This window comes from Clavelina lepadiformis, chromosome 5 (assembly GCF_947623445.1).
Source record: "Clavelina lepadiformis chromosome 5, kaClaLepa1.1, whole genome shotgun sequence".
Classification (NCBI taxonomy): Eukaryota; Metazoa; Chordata; class Ascidiacea; order Aplousobranchia; family Clavelinidae; genus Clavelina; species Clavelina lepadiformis.
In genome coordinates, this window is record NC_135244.1 from 16,601,559 (window position 1) to 16,621,658 (window position 20,100).

A 20,100-nucleotide genomic window follows, 5' to 3' on the forward strand; every position below is an offset into this window, starting at 1 on the left:
TCCGCCCTTCTGGCCGAGACGCGCTAACCTATGGTTTGAGTTGGCAGAGACTCAGTTTAGAACCTTCTAGCTAGTCCCGATAAATTGGACTACGTAGTTTTGGAGCTTGATCGATCACACGCTGAACGCATCGCCAGCGCTCTTTGCAATCCTTCATCATCTTACTGTCGGTTAAAAGCTGCATTGCTTGATAACTTTTGACCGAGTTTGGATGATTGTTTGAGCGCTCTTTTGGACAGCAAGACTCTTCAAAGTAAAAACCGAGGGACAATTTAGAATACATGAAGTCACTCTTAGGCTCGTACAGTTTAGACGACGAGATGACGTATAATCTATTGCGCAAATTGTTCTTGGACAGTTTGGATTACCAAGCGTAATAAATACTGAAAATTGATCAAGAAAGAAATTTGGATAAACTTGCGCTTAAGACGGACGAGGTCAGTTGCACGCCAAAGTGTCATTAATGAGTTGTTTGAAACAGAAATGGATGTATTTTCCGAGCAATTAGAGAAACTGTAAAAGCATACGTAATCGATAGCTTTAACCATGTCCCATTCAATTGTGGTCCAATGCACCACAAGCTGCGCCCGTGGAAAATCATCAACGTGACCGTTTTCATGGTTTTCGTCAATCTGGGCTAGTTCATTTTGGCCACCGATTCAATAGGGAATACTCTCGTCACGAGCAGGACACTGGTTTTCATGGGTTGTGTTTTACCATTCTAAGTTCGGTCATGTAGCTTTTCACTGCAAGCTACCTTGCAACTGGAATAACCATCAAAATGCTCCAAAAAAATGCTTAGGCCGGAATTTTTGCGTGGTCAACAATTGAGGCAAATCTATCTGTAGGGGAGGGTGGGGTAAAGCGGACCACCTAAGGCTTAATCGTTACAATTCGCTGATTTCACCAAAACATTTGACTTGTTTGTTTTGAGAGTTAACTCTAAGGTATTTCGCTAATGTTTGAAGTGCTCTTTTATTGATTGCTTGCTTTCTCACATATAACATTTTTTTGATTTAAAAGAACCTCCAATAGGGTGGGGTAAAGTGGACCACCGTAAGTTTTGAGTAAACAAGGCAATTTGTTCCACATCACAATCAATTTATTTACAAATTATCATCATAAGCGAAGTAGTTATGAAAGTAATCGCAGTTCACCATCAATTTTTAAAAACATAATTCAAAAATAAAGTTGTCATCCTCTTCATTACACCCAGAGCAGGCTTCATGCGCCCATCGCATGCATTTGGAGCACTGGATCCACCCATCATTCTCGGATGATTTGGAATACAATTCGTTGCAGTAAAAGCATTCTGCATCTACGTTGTTATCACTTTCATCGACTGTGTCCTTCTGCTGCATTGATGACCTGGAAACCTTAGCTTTCTTCATAGAACGCTTTTTCGATAAACTTGTTTTACTGCTGTTGCCAGATACCGCGGATTGGCTACGATTCGTTGCAGCCAACTGCTTCTTGTATTGTGAACTGGTTAAAATAGCAGTTGCACCTCTCATAGACTTCCTCTTTTGGCGAGTGTGAGGCTGTGAGCTGCTTTCGGCATAGGAAGCAGTTCAACAGGACTGATAATTGTGAAACTGGAATTTGCATCTTCAGGAGAGGACGGCTGGGCTACATCTATTGGCTGTGCAGGTAACGATTCAGGCATCTCGGGAAGACCAGCCGCATCTAAGCCAATATTTCTGCCATCACACAAGTCAATGCTAGTTGAACTAACATTAACGGAGTAAGATTCGGTGTTGGTTGGAACAGAATCAATAGGAATATCAGTGACATCCGATGGAGCAACCACTGGTCCACTTTACCCCCACCCCTTGGTTACTATTATTTTGACTGTTGGCCAAATTTTTGCTAGTCAGTAAGCGGAATGAACCTATGTAATGCGTACGTGATACAGTAAAACTCCTTTCTGCCATTCAACCAAACTTCTACCTTATGCATGTAAAATAAAATCTAAGTTACAAGACATACCTTTCAATAGATCAGAGAGTACAAAAAACGAATTCCGTGCCTTTTCTTGCCTTCTTTTCCACGTAACCTCGAATAATGGCGTCTGTAACCACGTTAAGTCATGCTTCACTAAACTTAGTGGTATCCGCGCGGTTAAAAAACTTTATTAAGAAAATAAGAGGGGTGTGCCACTTTACCCCGTTGGTTCGCTTTACACCACCTTCCCCTATAATAAAACTTGTCCACAATTCAACCAATAGTAATTTATTTTTTGTCATCGACCCTACTTCCAAGGTCAAGTATTTAGTCGACACAGGTTGTTAGTTTATTTTGTTCCCTTTGTTTCTTACGTGTTTCATTAATGTGCAAAATTGGATTTTTTCCACCTTAAATAATTAAAAGTCGCATCCAGATTTATGGTTACAAATCCATTGAGGTCTGTCTTCATGAGTTTACTTGCAAGTTTCGATTTACTTTCGCTTTGGCGGGCATAACGTTCTGCATAAAATCGAAACAACCGGACCACCAGTGCATTCTCCTTCGAAGCGTTTATCTCCTGAGAAACTTCGCGCAGCTAAATAAGAACTTGTTAAAATGATTAAACAAGGTATTATTGAACCCAGTAATTCCACATGGTCTAGTCTAGTCCCATGCATCTGGTAAAAAAACGAAGGTGGTGTGCAAGTGATTTCCATAATCCCAACCTCAACAGTAGAAAGTAATAAAAATATAGCCTGCTAACTGCAGCTGGAGAAACCTGTTTTCCAAAGCGGCGTTCATGCGTGACAAGAGGCATGTCTCAAAATAGAGTTTCTATTCTAAGGTTTCAGTATCCTAGGACTTAAGACAGCTGTTTCAAGTGCGATATAGTGTACGGATGACTGGATGTGTACTGTGCAATTGCATACTGTATAGTCTACTAAGTTTTCGAAATCTCGAAACGGTCAAAATTTCAAGCAATTAAGGTGAAAAGTTTAACGAAATAAAAATTTTTATGGGCTTAAATTAACAGGTCTTCTTTACGATCGTACACTTGTCATTCATGCTATTTGACATGAAAAATCTCTAATTGTGAGTCTTCAGAGAATCGTTTGAAATTTTGGTCGAATCACAACATTTATATTAGTACAACGGATGAAGCAAGCTTATAATGGCGAAAGCTTGTGTTAAGAAATTAAAAATAAATTGAACCCCAGAGTGTCATTTTATATCTTGCTTTTTTATTACCATTTATATTAGGTGTCTCTTGGAACGATTTGATCAAGTATGCTTGTTATAATTAATTAAAATTAGATTTTATTTTAATGAAATTTGTTTTTTAACTTTTTGCGTCACAAACGTAATTACTTTGTCTTTATCGCATTTCCTTTTATTTTCAGGTTTTACTTAATATGACCTACGCTGTTGTTTGCTTTGTGCTTTTGTTATTTTCAGTTCTATGATTTTGGCAGAATGATGTGAGAGAGAATTGCGATGAATAGTGACTGATAACTTACTTATCACTGGCCAATGGCCATGCAGGACTAGTTTTCTTTTGAGGGTTGAATACGTGTATTTGTCTGCTTTTTCTAGAAACTAGATCAAAGAAAGCTTTATTTAATAACTATTGTAGAAAATTAGAGAACCTCATAGAAAAAGACACTGCCTTAATACAAGTAATTTGTGCTAGGTTGCTGTATTTATTATTTAACTGAGTGTTGCCAAGTATGGAATATAAGTTTTTGTGCACCGGACAACGCTTTCTTTCCAGTGTCCACTATAGTCTATAGCTACCTATACTGATTGACAGACCTCACTTCCGGACTGTAGAGTATGGCAGTTTTTCCAAGGGTGTAGAAACAAAATTCCAGTGCGCAGGTGTGCTCTACAGCTCGTGGCCTAAGCGCTGAATGAATTGTAAATAAAGTATTGACGCTTTTTAAATAATAATATTATTTATTCATGTTTTTACTGGTGGTAGAGAAGCTTGTTAAAGCATAAAAATACTAGCTTTACAGCCTATGGGTGCCCACTTGAAGTAGACATTTTAACTAAACAACTTATCAAAAAATGCAGGCTATCCTCACTGATATAGCGGTTATTTTGAACACTTTCGTTTTCAAACGTCATTAAAAACTAGGGATGTGTTGCGAGAAAGATTATTCGGGTTCACGCGAACCCGAATATCATGAAGGTCGACACGAACAAATCCCGAATCTATTCGCATTAGAACCAAGCAATAAAATTTCCTCCAAAAGTTGTCAAGTCTTGCTTCAAAAATGACGTAATCGTTAAACAAATCGCTTTCTTTCGAAAAATAGTGTTTAATAAACGATCGAAAAAGCAAAATCGTTAGGAAAACGACCTTCATTGTAAGTACTGCTGAGTCTAGTTTAGCATTGTCGGGAAACTAGATCATCCTTTTTTACAAAAGTCAGTAAATTTATAAGTAATATTGTATTCGGGTTAGCCCGAATCTATTCGGGTTTGGGTTCGTATCGGCCCATTCCAATTAAAAACCATGTTAATAGGTCAAAACGCAAATTTATTTTACAAAAAATCCAGTTAAGTAGATTTGGGGAACCTTCTGTTTCTGCCTAAACCTTCTTTGCTGCCAGCGTCTCCAGTAGTTTGTGGTCATTTTTTGTTTCAGCAACCACGCAAATCCATAAATATGTTACAAAGATCCATAGATATGTTGTAAGGAAAGAGATGTACAGTAATAGAATAATAAAAGTAAAATAAATCATTAGAATATAAGAAAACAATATAAAATTATAGATATAATATATGTTTGTATTATATTGATGTAGGCCTATAATTTTGATAAAAGGCAAAGTTTTAAACATTGAATTTAGACCATCTTCGCATCAAATAAGACCAGCAATAAAGTACACTGTTGATTTTTGGAAAAGATCCTTGATAATTCTGTGGCTGCTGGCCCCACCCACTGAGCCATTTTGCTTTAAAATTTCATTTTCTCATTTAATTTAAATTCTTTCGTTTTATCTGTTAGCCGCTCTTCCAAGCAAGTGCAATGCCGAGATGTTCACACAGCCTTCAAGATCATGTGGAGTTAGATATGGCCTCCGTTGTCGATATTGTCGCGGTCCGACATGGATTCACCTGAATGAATGTGAAACCGTAAGGGTGTTTACGGAATTAGAAGAAAAAAAATCAGCGTTAATTAACAAAAAAGAATGTAAAGAATGCGGAAGAGTAAAGAAATTATAGGAAATGGATTATCATATGGCGATACACCGCAATCCTTTTCTCTAAATCACTTGACGCCTTTACATGTTGACGCTTAGTATAAAACACTTTTTGCATACGGAAAATCTTATAAAAAATCCTAGTTAGTTTTACAGAATAATTTTAATAAAATAGTTCATTATTTTATTAAGGAATTGTGCCCATAAAATACTTTAGCAAATAAAAATTAGGTCTGATAGTAAACGTCATGCTTTGCATATTCCCTAAATTATTTTTAAAACTTACAATAAAAGCAAACATAGGCCTAGGCTAGATCTTACACAACTTGTAGTTTGTGCCTCCGTTTAAGATGGAGATACTGTATGTCTGCATACCGAGGCTTTGCTAAAACCCTGAGTAGGTTGAAAAATAGTGAAAATAAGTCGTTGAAACTTTCATGAGTTAAAGGAGAAAGAATTAGAAGCAGGATAAATTTGAGTGAAAAAAGAGCAAGTTTTTGTTGAGTTTTGACAGTGTTTCCATTATGGGTGTATATATAATATGTGGATTTAGAACTTGCTGCACATTTTGCAAACATTATAGCAGGGCTTTGGAGCCGGAGCCGTGCATTTTCACCGGAGCTCTTCGTGAAATTCAAATGGAGCCGGAGCAGGAGCTGGAGCCAGTTGTTTGAAACATAGCTCCGGCTCCGATGTATTTCATAAGATGCTACTAGTCTACTACTATTGGCTGAATTCACATAATTTAAGAGCAACCCTTCACAAAATTAAGAATTACTGGGGATTGGACAGCAGAGCAGTCACATGTTCATTGCTGCAACCGATGGTACTGACTACTGACTGACCCATTGAGATAGATATTCCAAATTGAGCGTTCATCCTTAAACCTCAGTTTGTGACGTAATGGAGCCGGAGCTGGAGCAGTGGTATCAATAAGCTCCGGAGCTGGAGCTAATTTATGATAAAAGAGAGCTCCGGAGCTGGAGCAATTTAAAATTTACGCCTGCTCCGAAGCCCTGCATTATAGCTTATATATATATTTGTGTTATCTTCCACAAAGTTTAGTACAAATCAAGCTTCTTGGACTAACCTTTTATTTTGAATCAGTTATTGGTTAACTGAGACTGTGTCAACCCAAGCTAAGTCAACCTTTGTTCAATGCAAATAAAATTATAATTTACAAGATTAACGTAAAAATGTAACCTTTGAAATGTGTAGTGATAAAAATCAACACGACCCTATTTCTTCATCACGTAAATGATCATGCATACAGGTGTTGACTAAATTATCACAATTGAAATGAACAGAAATAATCACCAAATTCAATTGTTGCATAGATTCTTCTTGCAGTGCATTAGATTTCTGCGTCCTCGACTCTATTTTGGTGTAGGCCTGTGGCTACTGGTAACTTTTTATTAGTATAGGTCTATTACTCTGCAGTTACTTATATCGTTTTGTTAATTTAATGCTAAAAATTACAACTACAGGTTATAAGAACATTAATATCTATCTATAATTAAAAAGAAAACTATCAATAAATATTTCCTGACTGCTTAAACATCAAATTTGTACAATGTCTTACAATGGCATTGGCCTCAGTACTGTGCGAGGTAGTGGAACAAACGGTTATGTGCAAAGAAACCTCTCCACAGTTCGAAGAATGAAAGAAAAAGTTGGGTTCAAGTCTGAAGAAGAGCTAGCCAAACTTGACTCAAGGTATGTATTCTATTTCGAAATTTAAGTAGACAAATTGCAATTATGGAATATATTTCACATTTGAAGGTTGTGTTTCTTTTGTAGACCGTCTATATACCTAATAAAACAGCCAGTTAACAAAAAATGTCTAGTTTTTGCTTTTGCGATTTTATTTGAGCTAATAAATCAATTGCCAAACCACAATTCAGACAGCATAGTAACAACTGATTTGCCTACCTAAATTGCACAAAAGAGATCAAACTTTAAAGAGCAATGATAGTTGTTTGGCGCTTGCATTAATTGCTATTTAATCGCTTTAATTCATCCTCAAGCAAGGATCGGTATGAGTCGTAGCCACCTTCAATAGATGAAACTTTCTTGTCCCTGCACAACCACAGCTCTCGACATACTTTGCAAATTAACCGCTCATCGTGAGATACCAGGAGTACACCACCAGCAAATTCATTAATAGCTACTCCTAATGCTTCTATTGTTTCCATGTCAAGATGGTTTGTTGGTTCATCCAGAATGAGGAAGTTAGGTCTAGGAACGCATAGGATTGAAAAAGCAAGCCTGCTTTTTTGTCCGCCAGACAAACTACCTACTGATTGTAAAGCTAAATCTCCTGAAATCCCAAAGCTTCCAAGTTGATGTCTGTATTCTTCTTGGCTTCGCCCTGGAAAACGATTTTCTAGTAATTCCAATGATGACACATTCAAATCCAGCTGATCAACATGATGTTGAGTGAAATAACCAATTCGTAAGTTACGGTGTGCATGACGAACTCCTTTTACTGGCTCCAGAGTTCCACATAGTAATTTCAATAGTGTTGTCTTACCAGAACCATTTTCACCAACTATACATATTCTTGAATCAAATCCTGCTGAAATTTCAGCTCCATTAAACACAAGTTTGTCTGCAGCATAGCTAAAGTAAACTTCATCTAACTGCAATGCCGTGCCAGAAAGATTCGCTGCAGAGTCTGGAAATTTGACAACACAAGGTTGTTCTTTTTCAATAGGAATCAGCTTTGGCAGTTTTTCAAGAAGTTTCAACTTGCTTTGCACTTGGGAAGCACGGTTTGCATTGTACCGGAATCTGTCAATGAACACTTGTACATGGTCGCGATACTGTTTTTGAGCTTCATACTCTTTTTGGCGATTTTTTAAGGTTTCATCTTTTGTTGCAAGAAACTGCTCAAAACTGCCTCTGTATGAGTCCAACTTACGAGACTGCAGATGCAAAATGTCTGTACATATGGATTCAAGAAAGTTCCGGTCGTGGGACGTAACAAAAAGTGTTGTCGGCCATTCTTGGAGATAGTTTTCAAGCCAAAGAATTGCTTTTATATCAAGCATGTTTGTCGGTTCATCCAACAGCAAGAGATCAGGCTTCGCAAACAAAGCCCTGGCTAAAGCAAGTCTCATTCTCCACCCACCTGAAAAATTCTTTGTTGGCATTTTTTGCATGGCTGTAGTGAATCCAAGACCATTTAGAACAGTAGCAGCCCGAGATGGAGCTTTATCTGCTTCTATGTCTGCCAGTTTAGTATAAATTTCTGATAAAAGGCTACTCTGAGATTGGTCCTTCTCCATTTTTGATTGTAGCAGTTTTTCTTCCTTTAGTAAATTCGCTCTTACTGTATCACACTCCAAGACACTTTCAAGGGCAATTGTATCATTTCCTTCAACCTCCTGTTCAACATGCAATACATCGATGTGCCCAGGAATGGCAAGACCTCTTGTGGATATCATTTTAAGAAGAGTGGTTTTACCGAGTCCATTTCGGCCTACCAAACCATAACGTCGACCATGAGCAATGTGAAGATTGGCCTCCTCAAATAGGACCTTGTTCCCAAAACTGATGTCAAAGTTTTCAATGTGAATGTCCTTGGTTTTGTTTTTTCCTTGCATTTCATTTCTGATGTCTTTTCGATTTACTGCCTGACTTGCAGAAGCTTCCATTTGGACAGGGCTGCTGGATGATTCTGTTCGTGCTTGACTAGTGTTACTCTTCTTCTCTTGCTTTTGTTTGATCTTGGCTTCAGCTTTCTCAAGTTTTTTTGAGTCGACAAGAGATTTTTTGTCCTGCTTTGCCATCCAAATACTTTCAGCATTCTTCTTTCCAGTTTTATCGTCTTGCTTTTTGATTTGAGCTATATAAATTGGTGCATCAAGCTTTCTAACAAAGTGCTTGTCATTGATGGACAAGCCAGACAAAATGTTGAACACTTCTTCACATATTTCTTCCACCAAACCAGAGTCACAGGTTGTTGATGACTCTAAAATAGGGCCAATCGCATCATACACATCAGACGACTCTGCAAAGTCATGTTGACCATGCTGTAAAACACTTTCAACATAGGCCTCAATATCCTTGTCATCGTTTTTTGTTTTTTCAATAATAAGGCTCATGCATTTTTCCATGACTTACAGCAAATTGCCTATAGCAGTATTTCTTATGTCTACACACGTAAAGAAAGAATATAGTGTAACATTATTGCATAACAATACTTCTAGTAAGGTTTATGAGAATTTCCAAAATTGATCTTTTTCTTTATATGACACCTGAACAAGTTTGAAGCCACAAACCAAAAAGCACATTTATTCTGTTATAAACCTCTCCAATTAGTTGACGAGTAAAAATACAAAGCCAATGCATACACTTCATGAATTGAAGTGTTACATTTTATTCCTATGAAAATTGATAAAAATTTTACACCATTAATCTGATTAATCTGATTAAATCTGATATACGTATACATCTGTGTTACTGTATGTATTTATATAATAGTTCATTATTTCAATAAACTTACCATCAGTCTTGAAGTAAGGACAGTGATAAATATGCTGCTATTATATCTGTCTAGGTTGGAAAAGCCGCCAAATGCTGAACTTTTACAGCATGATATGAAACGCAGAGTTGAAGTAAAGTGCATGGAGTTGCAAGTAAGCCTTTACTTTTTTAAAGCATACCCATCAACTACTGTATAGACATCATGATAAGAAATTATTTGTTAAAAATATGATCATAATTATAGGACTTGATGGAGGAACAGGGATATGATGAAGATGAAATTAACAAAAAGGTCGCTTCATATCGCCAGATGCTCTCTCAAAATCAGGAGTGTCTTCCAGGAAAAGAAGATGCTTCGGGCCGTCCAATTATCACCGAAACTCATCAGATAGCTGAAATGAAAGAGCGTGAAAACGAGAACCTCAGGGCTGCCTTCGGCATTAGTAGGGATTATGTAAAAGGAAGTGCTTTCGACAACAGCCTCAACCCAAAAAAGCAGCCGGAAGAAAAACCACAGTATCAATTGGTTAAATCTCCCAGCAATTCACCTGCAAGAAAAGAAAAAAGTGAGAACAAGCACAAACACAAAAAGAGAAAGAAACAAAAACAAGCAAGCTCCTCCGATGTGAACAGTGAAAACAGCTCAAAACAAGTAAAGAAGAAAAAGAAGACGTCTAAGAAGAACAAGAAGGTAGAATCCAGTGAACCATCAACAGAGTCTGAAGATGAACCGGAACCAGAGCCCAAAAGATCAAAAAACAGCAGACATTCACAAAAAGGCCTCAGGCAACAATCCAGTCAGGATAAAAGGCATGCACATCCGCCTGACAGATCAGGACGTTTAGTTAGAAGGACAAGTGATCTGTCTCCTGACGCTTCTCCGAGCAACCACCGCAGAAGATATCCGGAAAGACATAGCAGAGGAGGCCGGCAATCTTACAATCAAGATAAAGAACTTGACACCTCTCGGAAGCGTAGGCATACAAGTCCAGAAGAACGCTACCATAGTCATGGAGACGAAAAAGTACCTCGTGAAAAAATGATTGAAAAATCAACTTGCCAAAAAGACAACGCTAGATCCAGAAAAAAGGCCAGGCAGATCTCAGAACCTGAAACATCTGATTCTTCAGATGGTGACAGCAGCCCTCCGAAGAAAATGTCACTGAAATCTGGTGACTCAAGGTACTCAAAAAAGAACCATGTTTCTACAAAATCTAAAAGCTACCATAAATCCTCTTCTTCTGATGATAGTGCACCCAAGAGCAGGCAAAGCAAAAATCGATCTAAAATTCTGCGAAAAAAGGTGAATTCTCCAGTCAGAAAAGCAGCAAGGCAGGAATCGGATGAAAGTTCTACATCTCCTTATCGGACTAAATTAAAGTCTAAAATTACGACAAGAAGTACATCTAATGATAAAGTTAAACCAAAACGACCTGTTTCTTCCTCATCATCATCATCTTCTGATGACCAAGATGAATCTTCATCTGATGAAGAACCTTTTATTCAGTCAAACCAAAGAATGAACGACCACAAATACTCAAGAGACCATGGCAAGAATAGGTCTCCAAGAAGTTTAGTTTCCGATGAAGCAAAAAAGGTTCGTCTTTCAAAGAAGCAAAAAAGAAAGGAAGATTCCGAATCTTCTTCATCAGAGTTATATGCAGGAAAGCTTTCATCGAAAAGACTTGGAAGAAGCAATCCAGTTGAAAGAAGGGAAAACCAGTGTGGAAGAAATAAAAAAATAGTGCGACATGATTCCGCATCAAGCAGCAGTGATTCTGAGACGACTCGATCTAGAGATACAGCAAGAAGACAGAAACTTGATGATTCACCTCCTGTTCCTCCAAGAGTTCGAGTTCAAGGAAGATCTCATTCACCAAACTATGAGAATTCGATCCAAATTTCTTCTAAGCATAAGTACAAAGAACAACACAGGGCAGCTGTTAAATCAAATAGAATTGCAGAAAAGAAAGATAAAAGGCAATCATCAAGTTCATCCAACAGTGAAAGTTCTCTGGAAAGAAAACAGTCTCCACCAGCAACCCCTTTGCCAAAGCAAGATAGGCAAGCAAGTTTCAGACACCAACCTAAATCTCCTTTACCTGACCACTATCGATCTGAAGAACGGCGGCACAGAACCCCTGAGCAATATCGAAGTGAAAGAAGACATTCCAGAACGGTAAATCGAAGATCACGTACAAGAAGCCCTTACAAACAATATCGTCAAACACATCAGAGAAGCCCTCCTCCATATAGAAGCAGATCTAGCCCTCAGCGTTATCAATACAGAAGGTCAAGAAGCCCAAGTGATAGAAGATACTGGCGGAGATCACCCAGGAGACACTCGCCTCAAACCAGAAAAAAAGAGCATTCACCACCAAAAGGTTATAGAGAAAGCAGATCAAATGCAAGAAAGGATGAACAAAGAAAAGCACCCCGGCACAGTCGATCACTGAGCTATTCTCCGATGTTGAAACAACGTAGAAGTCAATCAGAGTCATCAATTGATTCCTCTTCTGATTCATCCAGTGATTCATCCTCATCCACTACATCAAGTGATTAATCATGAAACAATTTTGTAGGTGAAAAGATATCTGTGTGTAGTAACACCTGCTGTTTCTAGGAACTATACTCACAGAATACAACAAAACTCATTCGATTGCTGTTTTGTAATTAAATTGTTTTCGCGGAGCTGCAAACCTGTACAAATATACAATGCTTAAATGCAACTAAACATTCTTATCGAAATCCTTACTAGCGTCACAGTTTATGGCAGAGGTAGTGAAAGACAGAAGAGATCTGTATATGCCATAAGCACAAATTATTTCTGCAGATAGCTAGTTACAACTTCACTGAAACTGGAGTGTTTATCTGCACTTCAAGGTAATTTGATGTGTAGCAAATTAACAATATTTTAAAATGTGGGCCTACAACTAGCGATAATGTTATTGCCTGGGATGTAGCATAGGTTTATATATATATTGTAGTAATTAGAGCAATCCCATTTCTAAACCTGCAAACGATTCCAAACTTTTCACAAGCGTAGTCAGATGATTAGCATATTTGTTATCTAGACAAGTTTTTGTTGGTTAACCGGATAACAAATGTATAACGTTTTTATGCAGTTTTAGCTAATTTTGAACTCGGCTATTTTCAGAAATGGGCTGTCTACCTGAACAGTAGTGGTATTTGACTTCATGTTGAACTTAATCGTTGAAAGATTTTGTTCTATTATGTCACACACAATACACATATCGATTGAATTGAGCAAGTAGAATTATAAGTTTACTTCAAGGTGAGGGTTGGGCAATTTTTTGAAGAAAGCTGTTTATCGATTATACATATGCTTCTGAATTTACTACATTTAAAAACAAAAATACTCAACAAACATTAAGAATTTGTGAAGTTTTGGACATATATATGACTTTTTTTTCACAGCATGTGCACTTGAATGTTATTACCAGTTTTTACAATCAACACAATATGTTTTACTAAAAATTAGGATAAAAGGTTTGCTTTGAGCTTACCGTTTATTATCTGGAAAGTAAATATTATTGATTTCCAAACTAACCCTAGTACCAATTACAAAGTCAGTAATCAACCAGTTTTAAAACACCAATGCATGGTCTTTAACTGCTTTGATTCTTATTTTATCATAGATTGGGCACTGGAAATTCGAATCAAATACTGCACGACAAAATATTGCTGATGTGGGTGGATTAATGATATAGACTAGTGGTACCTTTAATGGAATGACCCTTGGGCTAGGTCCACACAGAAACCACAGAAGCATTAAACACCTGCAAAAGATCATTTCAAGTTACTCAATGTACCTGTCACAGTAGTATACTCTACCGAGTGTCCTGGCACAGTATACCTGGTTGGATAGCATTGATATTGGCAACCTTTGATATTGACCGTGAAATAGGAATTTTGTTAGCACCAAAGATATTGCGTAGATATATGAATTGCCAATTGTGTTTACTTGATTATAGTACGGTGTCACATTGGAGTGATCGGACAATGTCTAATATACATACCGGTACACAAATACAACTGAAATTAAAAAAGCAAAACATACGAGTTTCTTTTGAATTGCACCCATGTGAAAAATTTGAATCAATACACATTGTTGAAAAAGTTATACTTTCATAACAAATTGCAATCAGTCTTATGAGATAACAGTGAAAACGAAACTAGTTAAAAAGATTTACGACAAAACAAATTATGACCATGGGTGCAATATCACAGCCAGCAATAATAAGCAAAATATTTGTAACGTATATATATATACAATATGTTATGTATCGCATAAACTTACTATAAAAATAGTCAGACCTCATTAATCTTGACCACTTTGTTTCGTCACAAAATGTCGGTTTAGTGATGTATCCAGATAATCGGAATCAAAACAATAATAGGAAGAAAAATAGTTGAGGGGGAACATGTCACAATGGTCATTGTCAGAATTTTGTATGGGGCTAGGCTTAGTGCACACTAATACATTTCAAATGGGAAAAGTTAGTCAGTGTCACAAAAATCATTTAACAATCGCCCAGAAACGAAAACATATTTTACGTGCATGCTTTTGGTAACCAGCTCGTCAGCGTTTTGTATAACGATCTCATCTAACTATATCATTGCTGCTTTCATGTGCACAGATAATTATTGTTTTCGTCATCTACGAAACTTCTGCGTTGGAGTTGGATAGATTAAAGCCGATAAAAAACAGGGGAAGACATCGGTTCCCTGCAGTTTTGTGTCGGATAGCGGGGATACTGGTTGTTCGGATTAACAATGTTTGACTGTACTGTTGTTTTTAGTTTCAGTGTAATATGATAAAGATTGGGGCAGGTGAAATGTCATGGCTACCATGTCATGTTATCAATATGTAAGAGATAAATGGCACTGGCTGCAGATGATGAAAGCATATTAGCCCTAACCTACACCTAAGCCAAACAAATGAGTTCATCGATATATGTCAAATATTTCCAATCCAAGGACTGCATGCTAGTTGATGTTTGGCCGGACCATTTAGAGGTTTTTGTTGTTATGTAATGACAACTACTCTATGATGAAGTAAACAGCAAGCACTCTGACCAGTAGAAAGTAACAAAAACAAACCGTTTTCTCCTAGAACAATGTACTAATGTAACGATTGAGCACGTTTGCTATAGTCATTAACAACACCCAAAAACATATGGCCAACTCACACCTATGCAGGCACTAAAAGCTTTCAAATATTATATATTGCTGAGCGGCATGGATTTTGCGTTTGTGGCACTTCTCAGAAAAGTAGTCGCAATTGGCTACAACAATGTGCTCAAATATTGCAAAAGTGATTTAAAATTGCTTTAATGAAGAGCGATAATTTTTCACATCTATTTGTGTTAAACTTATTTAAGTATAATTAGTTATCCAATGTTCAGCCCGGATTTTAAAAATTTACTTCTTTTTTGAGTCAATTGCTGAAGTGTTTCAGTTGGAAATAGCTGATCTACATAAGCGTTTCTTACTATATGCGCAAGAAGTACTTAACAGGTACTGCTGGGCACGAGCGCACTCCATTTTTTAGGAGCGACCCTCTGTACTTTGAGAAACTGTAATTTTATGTAGTGATTAAAAAAATGATTACTTTGACACTAATTTCATGTACAATTTTCTCTCCATAAACTTAATGCCAACGGCGAAAAATACACAACACTAAGCACGTCAGACGCATGGGATGTTGGTTCAGTATAAACGCTTTGTTTTTTTAAGCTGAACGTCAAAAATATTAAATGTCGGCATATACAATTCAGAAGGTTCTTTATACTCTACTCGTCTATTATTTGTCAGAGGTGTGACCAAAACAAAACTCTTCAACATCTGACTCCATGAAATTTGCTAATATTTACATGCATATATGATAAGTATGCATAATTATCACATTAGGCCAAAGCTATACAAACCTTTTGCAATTTCCAACATTTGAATGCAATTGGCTTTCGAAAATAGGCCGGAGTGAAAATAGTATTTAGTTGATAAAAAATAGCAGTAGTGTGAGCAGACAAACGGGTGCGCTTTTTTTAATAGAAAAGCGAAAGCATTTACGACGTTCCTTTTTTCATTGACGGGCGAGAGCAGTTGCCCAGATTTGCTAACAGGCTGTAGCATCACATGTCACAACATTTTTTCTTAATGTTTGTAGAGGAAAAAATTACTTAATATTTTTTAAACTACTTAATATGTTGCTTAATATTTTTGTATTATATTATGTGAGTGGTTACTTATAGCAAACATATTTGAATAATTTAACTACATATAACATATGTATAATATTATATATATATATCTAATTTTGGCTACATACTTTTTAAATAGGCTTGTATAAATATACAACAAAATTAGTTTAACGATGCACTTGCACTTAAATTATTGCCTGAGTACTGAGTGAGCACATACTTTACATTTGCTGTTGCAACCATCCACAGCAATAAATCCTCCTGCAGAGAAGAATTCCGCAATTTTTAAAACAAGCCACTACCTATGTCATTCACAACATACCTATGTTGTTCATATCTGGCAACAATATGACATTTCTCATGAATTGACAAACACACTGAGGGTAAAACATAACCACACCAAAAATGTTTCTATGCAAAAAATGAAATAAAACCAAATCCTAATTCCATAACGTTCATAATTTTTTGGTAGCCAAACAAAAAGGAGAGATAACTGAATCACTTTACGCTACAATTAGTTCGCAATGTTAATGGGAGTTTCTTATGTTTTTAACAACCTTATATATTCTATACTAAACGATATGTATGTCTAACCCCATTACAATTTGGAACTCAAGCATAAACATTTATGTTCACCAATGTTCACAAACAAAAGCCAAGCAAGCAACATTTCTACGCAAATTTAAACAAAATACCAAAAAAATGCAAAAAAGTCCCTATAAGTACAGTTTAATTAATTCATCACTGACTGCAGAAGGAGTAAGTACACCAAGGTCAGTAATTAGTAAGCTAATCAGTGAAGGTGGAGTATAATCAACTGATGGGTGTTCGATACTAAGGTTTGCACCTTTTTTTAAAGTGGAGGCTTTGTATTTAAATTGATTGGGCAAATCCTGCTGATTTAAGGGAAAGAAGCGAACAAACTTGAAACTTTCAGCAAGTACATAAACTGGCTTATTTAAAGCATTGGCACATAATGCAAGCTGATAACTCCCTATTTTGTTAATAATTCCGCCATTTTCCACTACTCCTTCTGCGCCGATAAGTACGACGTCTACCTTGTCCAATATGTAACCTGAGGCAGCGTCCAATATAACTGTGACTGGAATGTCATATTCTTGAAGTAATTGGGCCATGAAATTTCCAGATTTATCTGGGCAGGATTCAGTTACATAGACAGAAAACCTTTTCTTTGATTCAGCCGCACACTTTAAGACACAGGCTACTACTCTGGAGTACGAATGTGTCAAAATAACACAACCATCTTTTATAAATGGCATTCCGAGATGTGTGATTTTTGTTCTACATGTTGAAACTTTCTGAAGAAAGAGTTTTCCTCGACTTATTAAAATTTCTTTAACTTCTTTGAAATCATCTAACTCTAGAGAAGCCAATGTTATAAACCGTAAAAACAAGTCGGAGCCAGATGATACTGAAGTGGTAGCAAGACAGTCTGTTGTTACTAAGACCTCCTTTGCTTGTTTGAGGTTATGGATTAAACCACTTAAAGTTTCTGCTGCGTCTCTCTGCAAGCATTCCAGCAATGTTTCAATTGCAGCTATAGCCGACGAGAGATCATCATCCTTTAATTTGTCCTCAAAATATCCAGCAATTTCTTCATCATTCATATTTTATAACAACTTTATCAACTACAGGCTTGATAATGATAGAAAAGTAAACAATATGACAACGTACAATAATGCAATTGTCGCAATAGACCCTTTCAGAGTTACAGCCGTTATTTGTTGGGTGGAAAGGGTTTTTTGATCGCCTATACTTAACAATGAAAAGTTGTTCAACAAAAACCCACTTTGATTTTTTTTGGAAATTACAAGTGTTCTGAGCGTTAGATTGTGAAGATTTTGCTCAGATGAGTAGCATATGAATTCCTTTACGTGACAAAAAAAAGATTTAAAAATATGCTGCCTAGTTCTTATTTAGCAGTGGTTTGAATCCTACGCACTGGACTTGTTCGATATGATGTCTAGACACATGGTCAGCGAAGCATGCGAAATAAAATGCGTAAGAATTTGCGTTAGGCTTTCTGCGAGGCATTTCAAAGGTTGATTTTGTTTTGCATGTCAAGGAAAGTTTAAAATAATGAACTTAAAGTAAATTTATGCAAACTGAATTATCACATTCAAACGTGCCGCAGATAATATGCAAACTCCACCGCATTTTACGTCGCATGCTACATTGGCACAGGTGATCGAAAAAATCTTGCAACCCAGACAGTAACTCGAACAGGGTCTATGCATATGTTGATAAAACTTATTTGTGCAAATGCCACACTTTCCACTATGGGGCAGGTTAGGTGATAGGGTTAGTATGCAGAGGTTTGGGGTTCAAATCCTGCTATTGTTTAACTATTTTTTGTCAAAATTTATTTTTGAGGTGATTTAGTCATGAGAGGTCTGGGGGATTAGTTTTAGGTTATATTTCAATTTGAAAAAATAGCAACGGTAATCTAGGCTATGTGAATTTAAGTTGAATGTCAGTATTTGTTTCAATTCAAAATGTAGTCACTGAGAAGTGAGAGTTTGGGTCAGAGTTGATTTGTTATAAATCTAGCAGCCTATACAAGTGCACAACCACAAGATACATTTGTATAGTAAGCTCTAGCTACTAAAATTGTGACGTCATCTGGTTGTGAAGTTGTATACTAAATTTTTCATGTTAAATTATAAGGTTTGGAAAAATAAGTTTGTCATTTTAAGTTCAAAATTAAGCCTTGCACGTACTTTAATTCACATACTATACTGGCAGTACAGTAAGCTACCAACTGAAGTAGGCCTATGGTTGGAAAACTAAATTTTCCAAACAGTTGAACGTGTTCTGTGCTGCCAACTAAAAATTTTAAAAGTGATTATTTTATAGTGACTAAACAATAGGCCTAGCACTAGCAGGCAACATTACCTTTATCCAATGCCAAAAAGGAGTTTTGCTTTGGTGTCTGGCGCTACTAGTGGTTAAGTTGAGTACTGTCCTGTACCTTTGCAACGCCATGTAGTCCCGTGCACTGCCAACTACCAAAGCCTAGTTAGTGTTTTATCTTGTCCTGTGTATTTTCTTAGTATGTTACTACGTGGCAATAATGCCAGACTTAAGAAAAATGGCATTTGATTTATTTAATCTCAAATTTTAGTATTTTATGTACATGAGTTGAAGTTATGTTTATAAGAGTATTACGTATTTACAGAGAATAGTTTAATTTCAATCTAATAAAGTTTACACGAAGTTCATGTGACATTTTCGCCATATTTTTACTGGACTTAATTCCCTACCGAGAAATTCTTTCAGCCAGAAAGACCTCGTTCTTGATCTTAGTGATCCTCTGGTAGAAGGAAAATTCAAGCAGGCTACTGGCTGAAAAAGTATCAAAAATTCGTGGAGTCTAGAATATTCTGAAATAATTTCGCCAACCGTTTGGTGTAGCCAATGGGGTTTCGGCTTTTCGACACATAATCGAAAATCGATGGTATCATTGAAGAAAAAACATAAAAAAGACTTACGAATGTTTTGACTGAATCACTCTTATCGGACACTCATAATTCTATCATGACCGAACTTTGTAAAGAGAAACATTTCAATTTTCATTGGTAACAAAGCTACGTTTACCGCTGATAGGATCAACTACTCGGTTACTAAAAGAATTGCTGTAAAGTTGAATATGATTAATGTTTATTGTTGTTTTACCAATTTTTGTTTGAATGATAATAAATTGGTATAATTGAAGCTATGATTAATTTGATGAAATACAATCTTTTTTGTGAATTTGTGACTAGTGAGTGAACCATTTCTGGTATTTTGTTTTTGTTTGCGGGATTGTATTTTTATGATATCTTACTTATCATAGAATCTGTAGCGGCAAATTTAGATGACTGTGAAGTCTTTTAAAGTCCAATGCCAAGCGTTTACGGATTTCGTTAAATTTTGACGTAGGCTACTTATTTAAATTGAAAGGACCAATAGAATTTCTTTTTTCTGTCTTATCATGCTGCATTTTTCTGCAAATGTAGTCACGGGAATTCATCAAACGAGAAAAGAAACCCCAAAGAAAATTAAAACGAAAGAAGCCATATACTATCCAACTCCAAGCATATATTTATAAAGGGCCGATAGAAAATGATGGCAAAGAAAATGGCGGTACTGGAAAATGACGGTACTGAAAAGTGACCGGAAACAGCGTTTTCTTTCAAAATTGTAAAATACATTAATTTTGAGAT

The 20,100-nt window shown here is 36.5% G+C and overlaps 3 protein-coding genes across 3 annotated transcripts; 1 reads left to right on the forward strand and 2 right to left on the reverse strand.

The window, feature by feature from the left end:
* The first annotated feature begins 6,650 nt into the window (after positions 1-6,650).
* LOC143458794 (uncharacterized) lies at positions 6,651-12,398 on the forward strand. The gene is made up of 3 exons (XM_076955664.1): positions 6,651-6,875; positions 9,724-9,802; positions 9,895-12,398. The coding sequence occupies exons 1-3, from the start codon at positions 6,733-6,735 to the stop codon at positions 12,211-12,213; spliced, it is 2,541 nt and encodes an 846-aa protein (XP_076811779.1). The 5' UTR covers positions 6,651-6,732; the 3' UTR covers positions 12,214-12,398.
* On the reverse strand, positions 7,002-9,393 carry LOC143458795 (ATP-binding cassette sub-family F member 3-like). The gene has a single exon (XM_076955665.1). It carries the CDS (start codon positions 9,278-9,280, stop codon positions 7,151-7,153), a length of 2,130 nt encoding a protein of 709 aa, XP_076811780.1. The 5' UTR covers positions 9,281-9,393; the 3' UTR covers positions 7,002-7,150.
* Positions 12,399-16,210: 3,812 nt separating the features above from the next.
* LOC143458796 (translation initiation factor eIF2B subunit alpha-like) lies at positions 16,211-17,554 on the reverse strand. The gene has a single exon (XM_076955666.1). It carries the CDS (start codon positions 17,500-17,502, stop codon positions 16,591-16,593), a length of 912 nt encoding a protein of 303 aa, XP_076811781.1. The 5' UTR covers positions 17,503-17,554; the 3' UTR covers positions 16,211-16,590.
* Positions 17,555-20,100: the final 2,546 nt, after the last annotated feature.

What these genes read in the sequence shown, in the direction of transcription:
- LOC143458794 (XM_076955664.1), top strand. Translation starts at nt 6,733, where the DNA reads ATGTCTTACAATGGCATTGGCCTCAGTACTGTGCGAGGTAGTGGAACA. An exon ending in CTAGCCAAACTTGACTCAAG is followed by an intron (nt 6,876 to 9,723) that starts GTATGTATTCTA and finishes ATATCTGTCTAG; the next exon opens with GTTGGAAAAGCCGCCAAATG. An exon ending in TAAAGTGCATGGAGTTGCAA is followed by an intron (nt 9,803 to 9,894) that starts GTAAGCCTTTAC and finishes TCATAATTATAG; the next exon opens with GACTTGATGGAGGAACAGGG.
- LOC143458795 (XM_076955665.1), bottom strand. Translation starts at nt 9,280, where the DNA reads ATGGAAAAATGCATGAGCCTTATTATTGAAAAAACAAAAAACGATGAC.
- LOC143458796 (XM_076955666.1), bottom strand. Translation starts at nt 17,502, where the DNA reads ATGAATGATGAAGAAATTGCTGGATATTTTGAGGACAAATTAAAGGAT.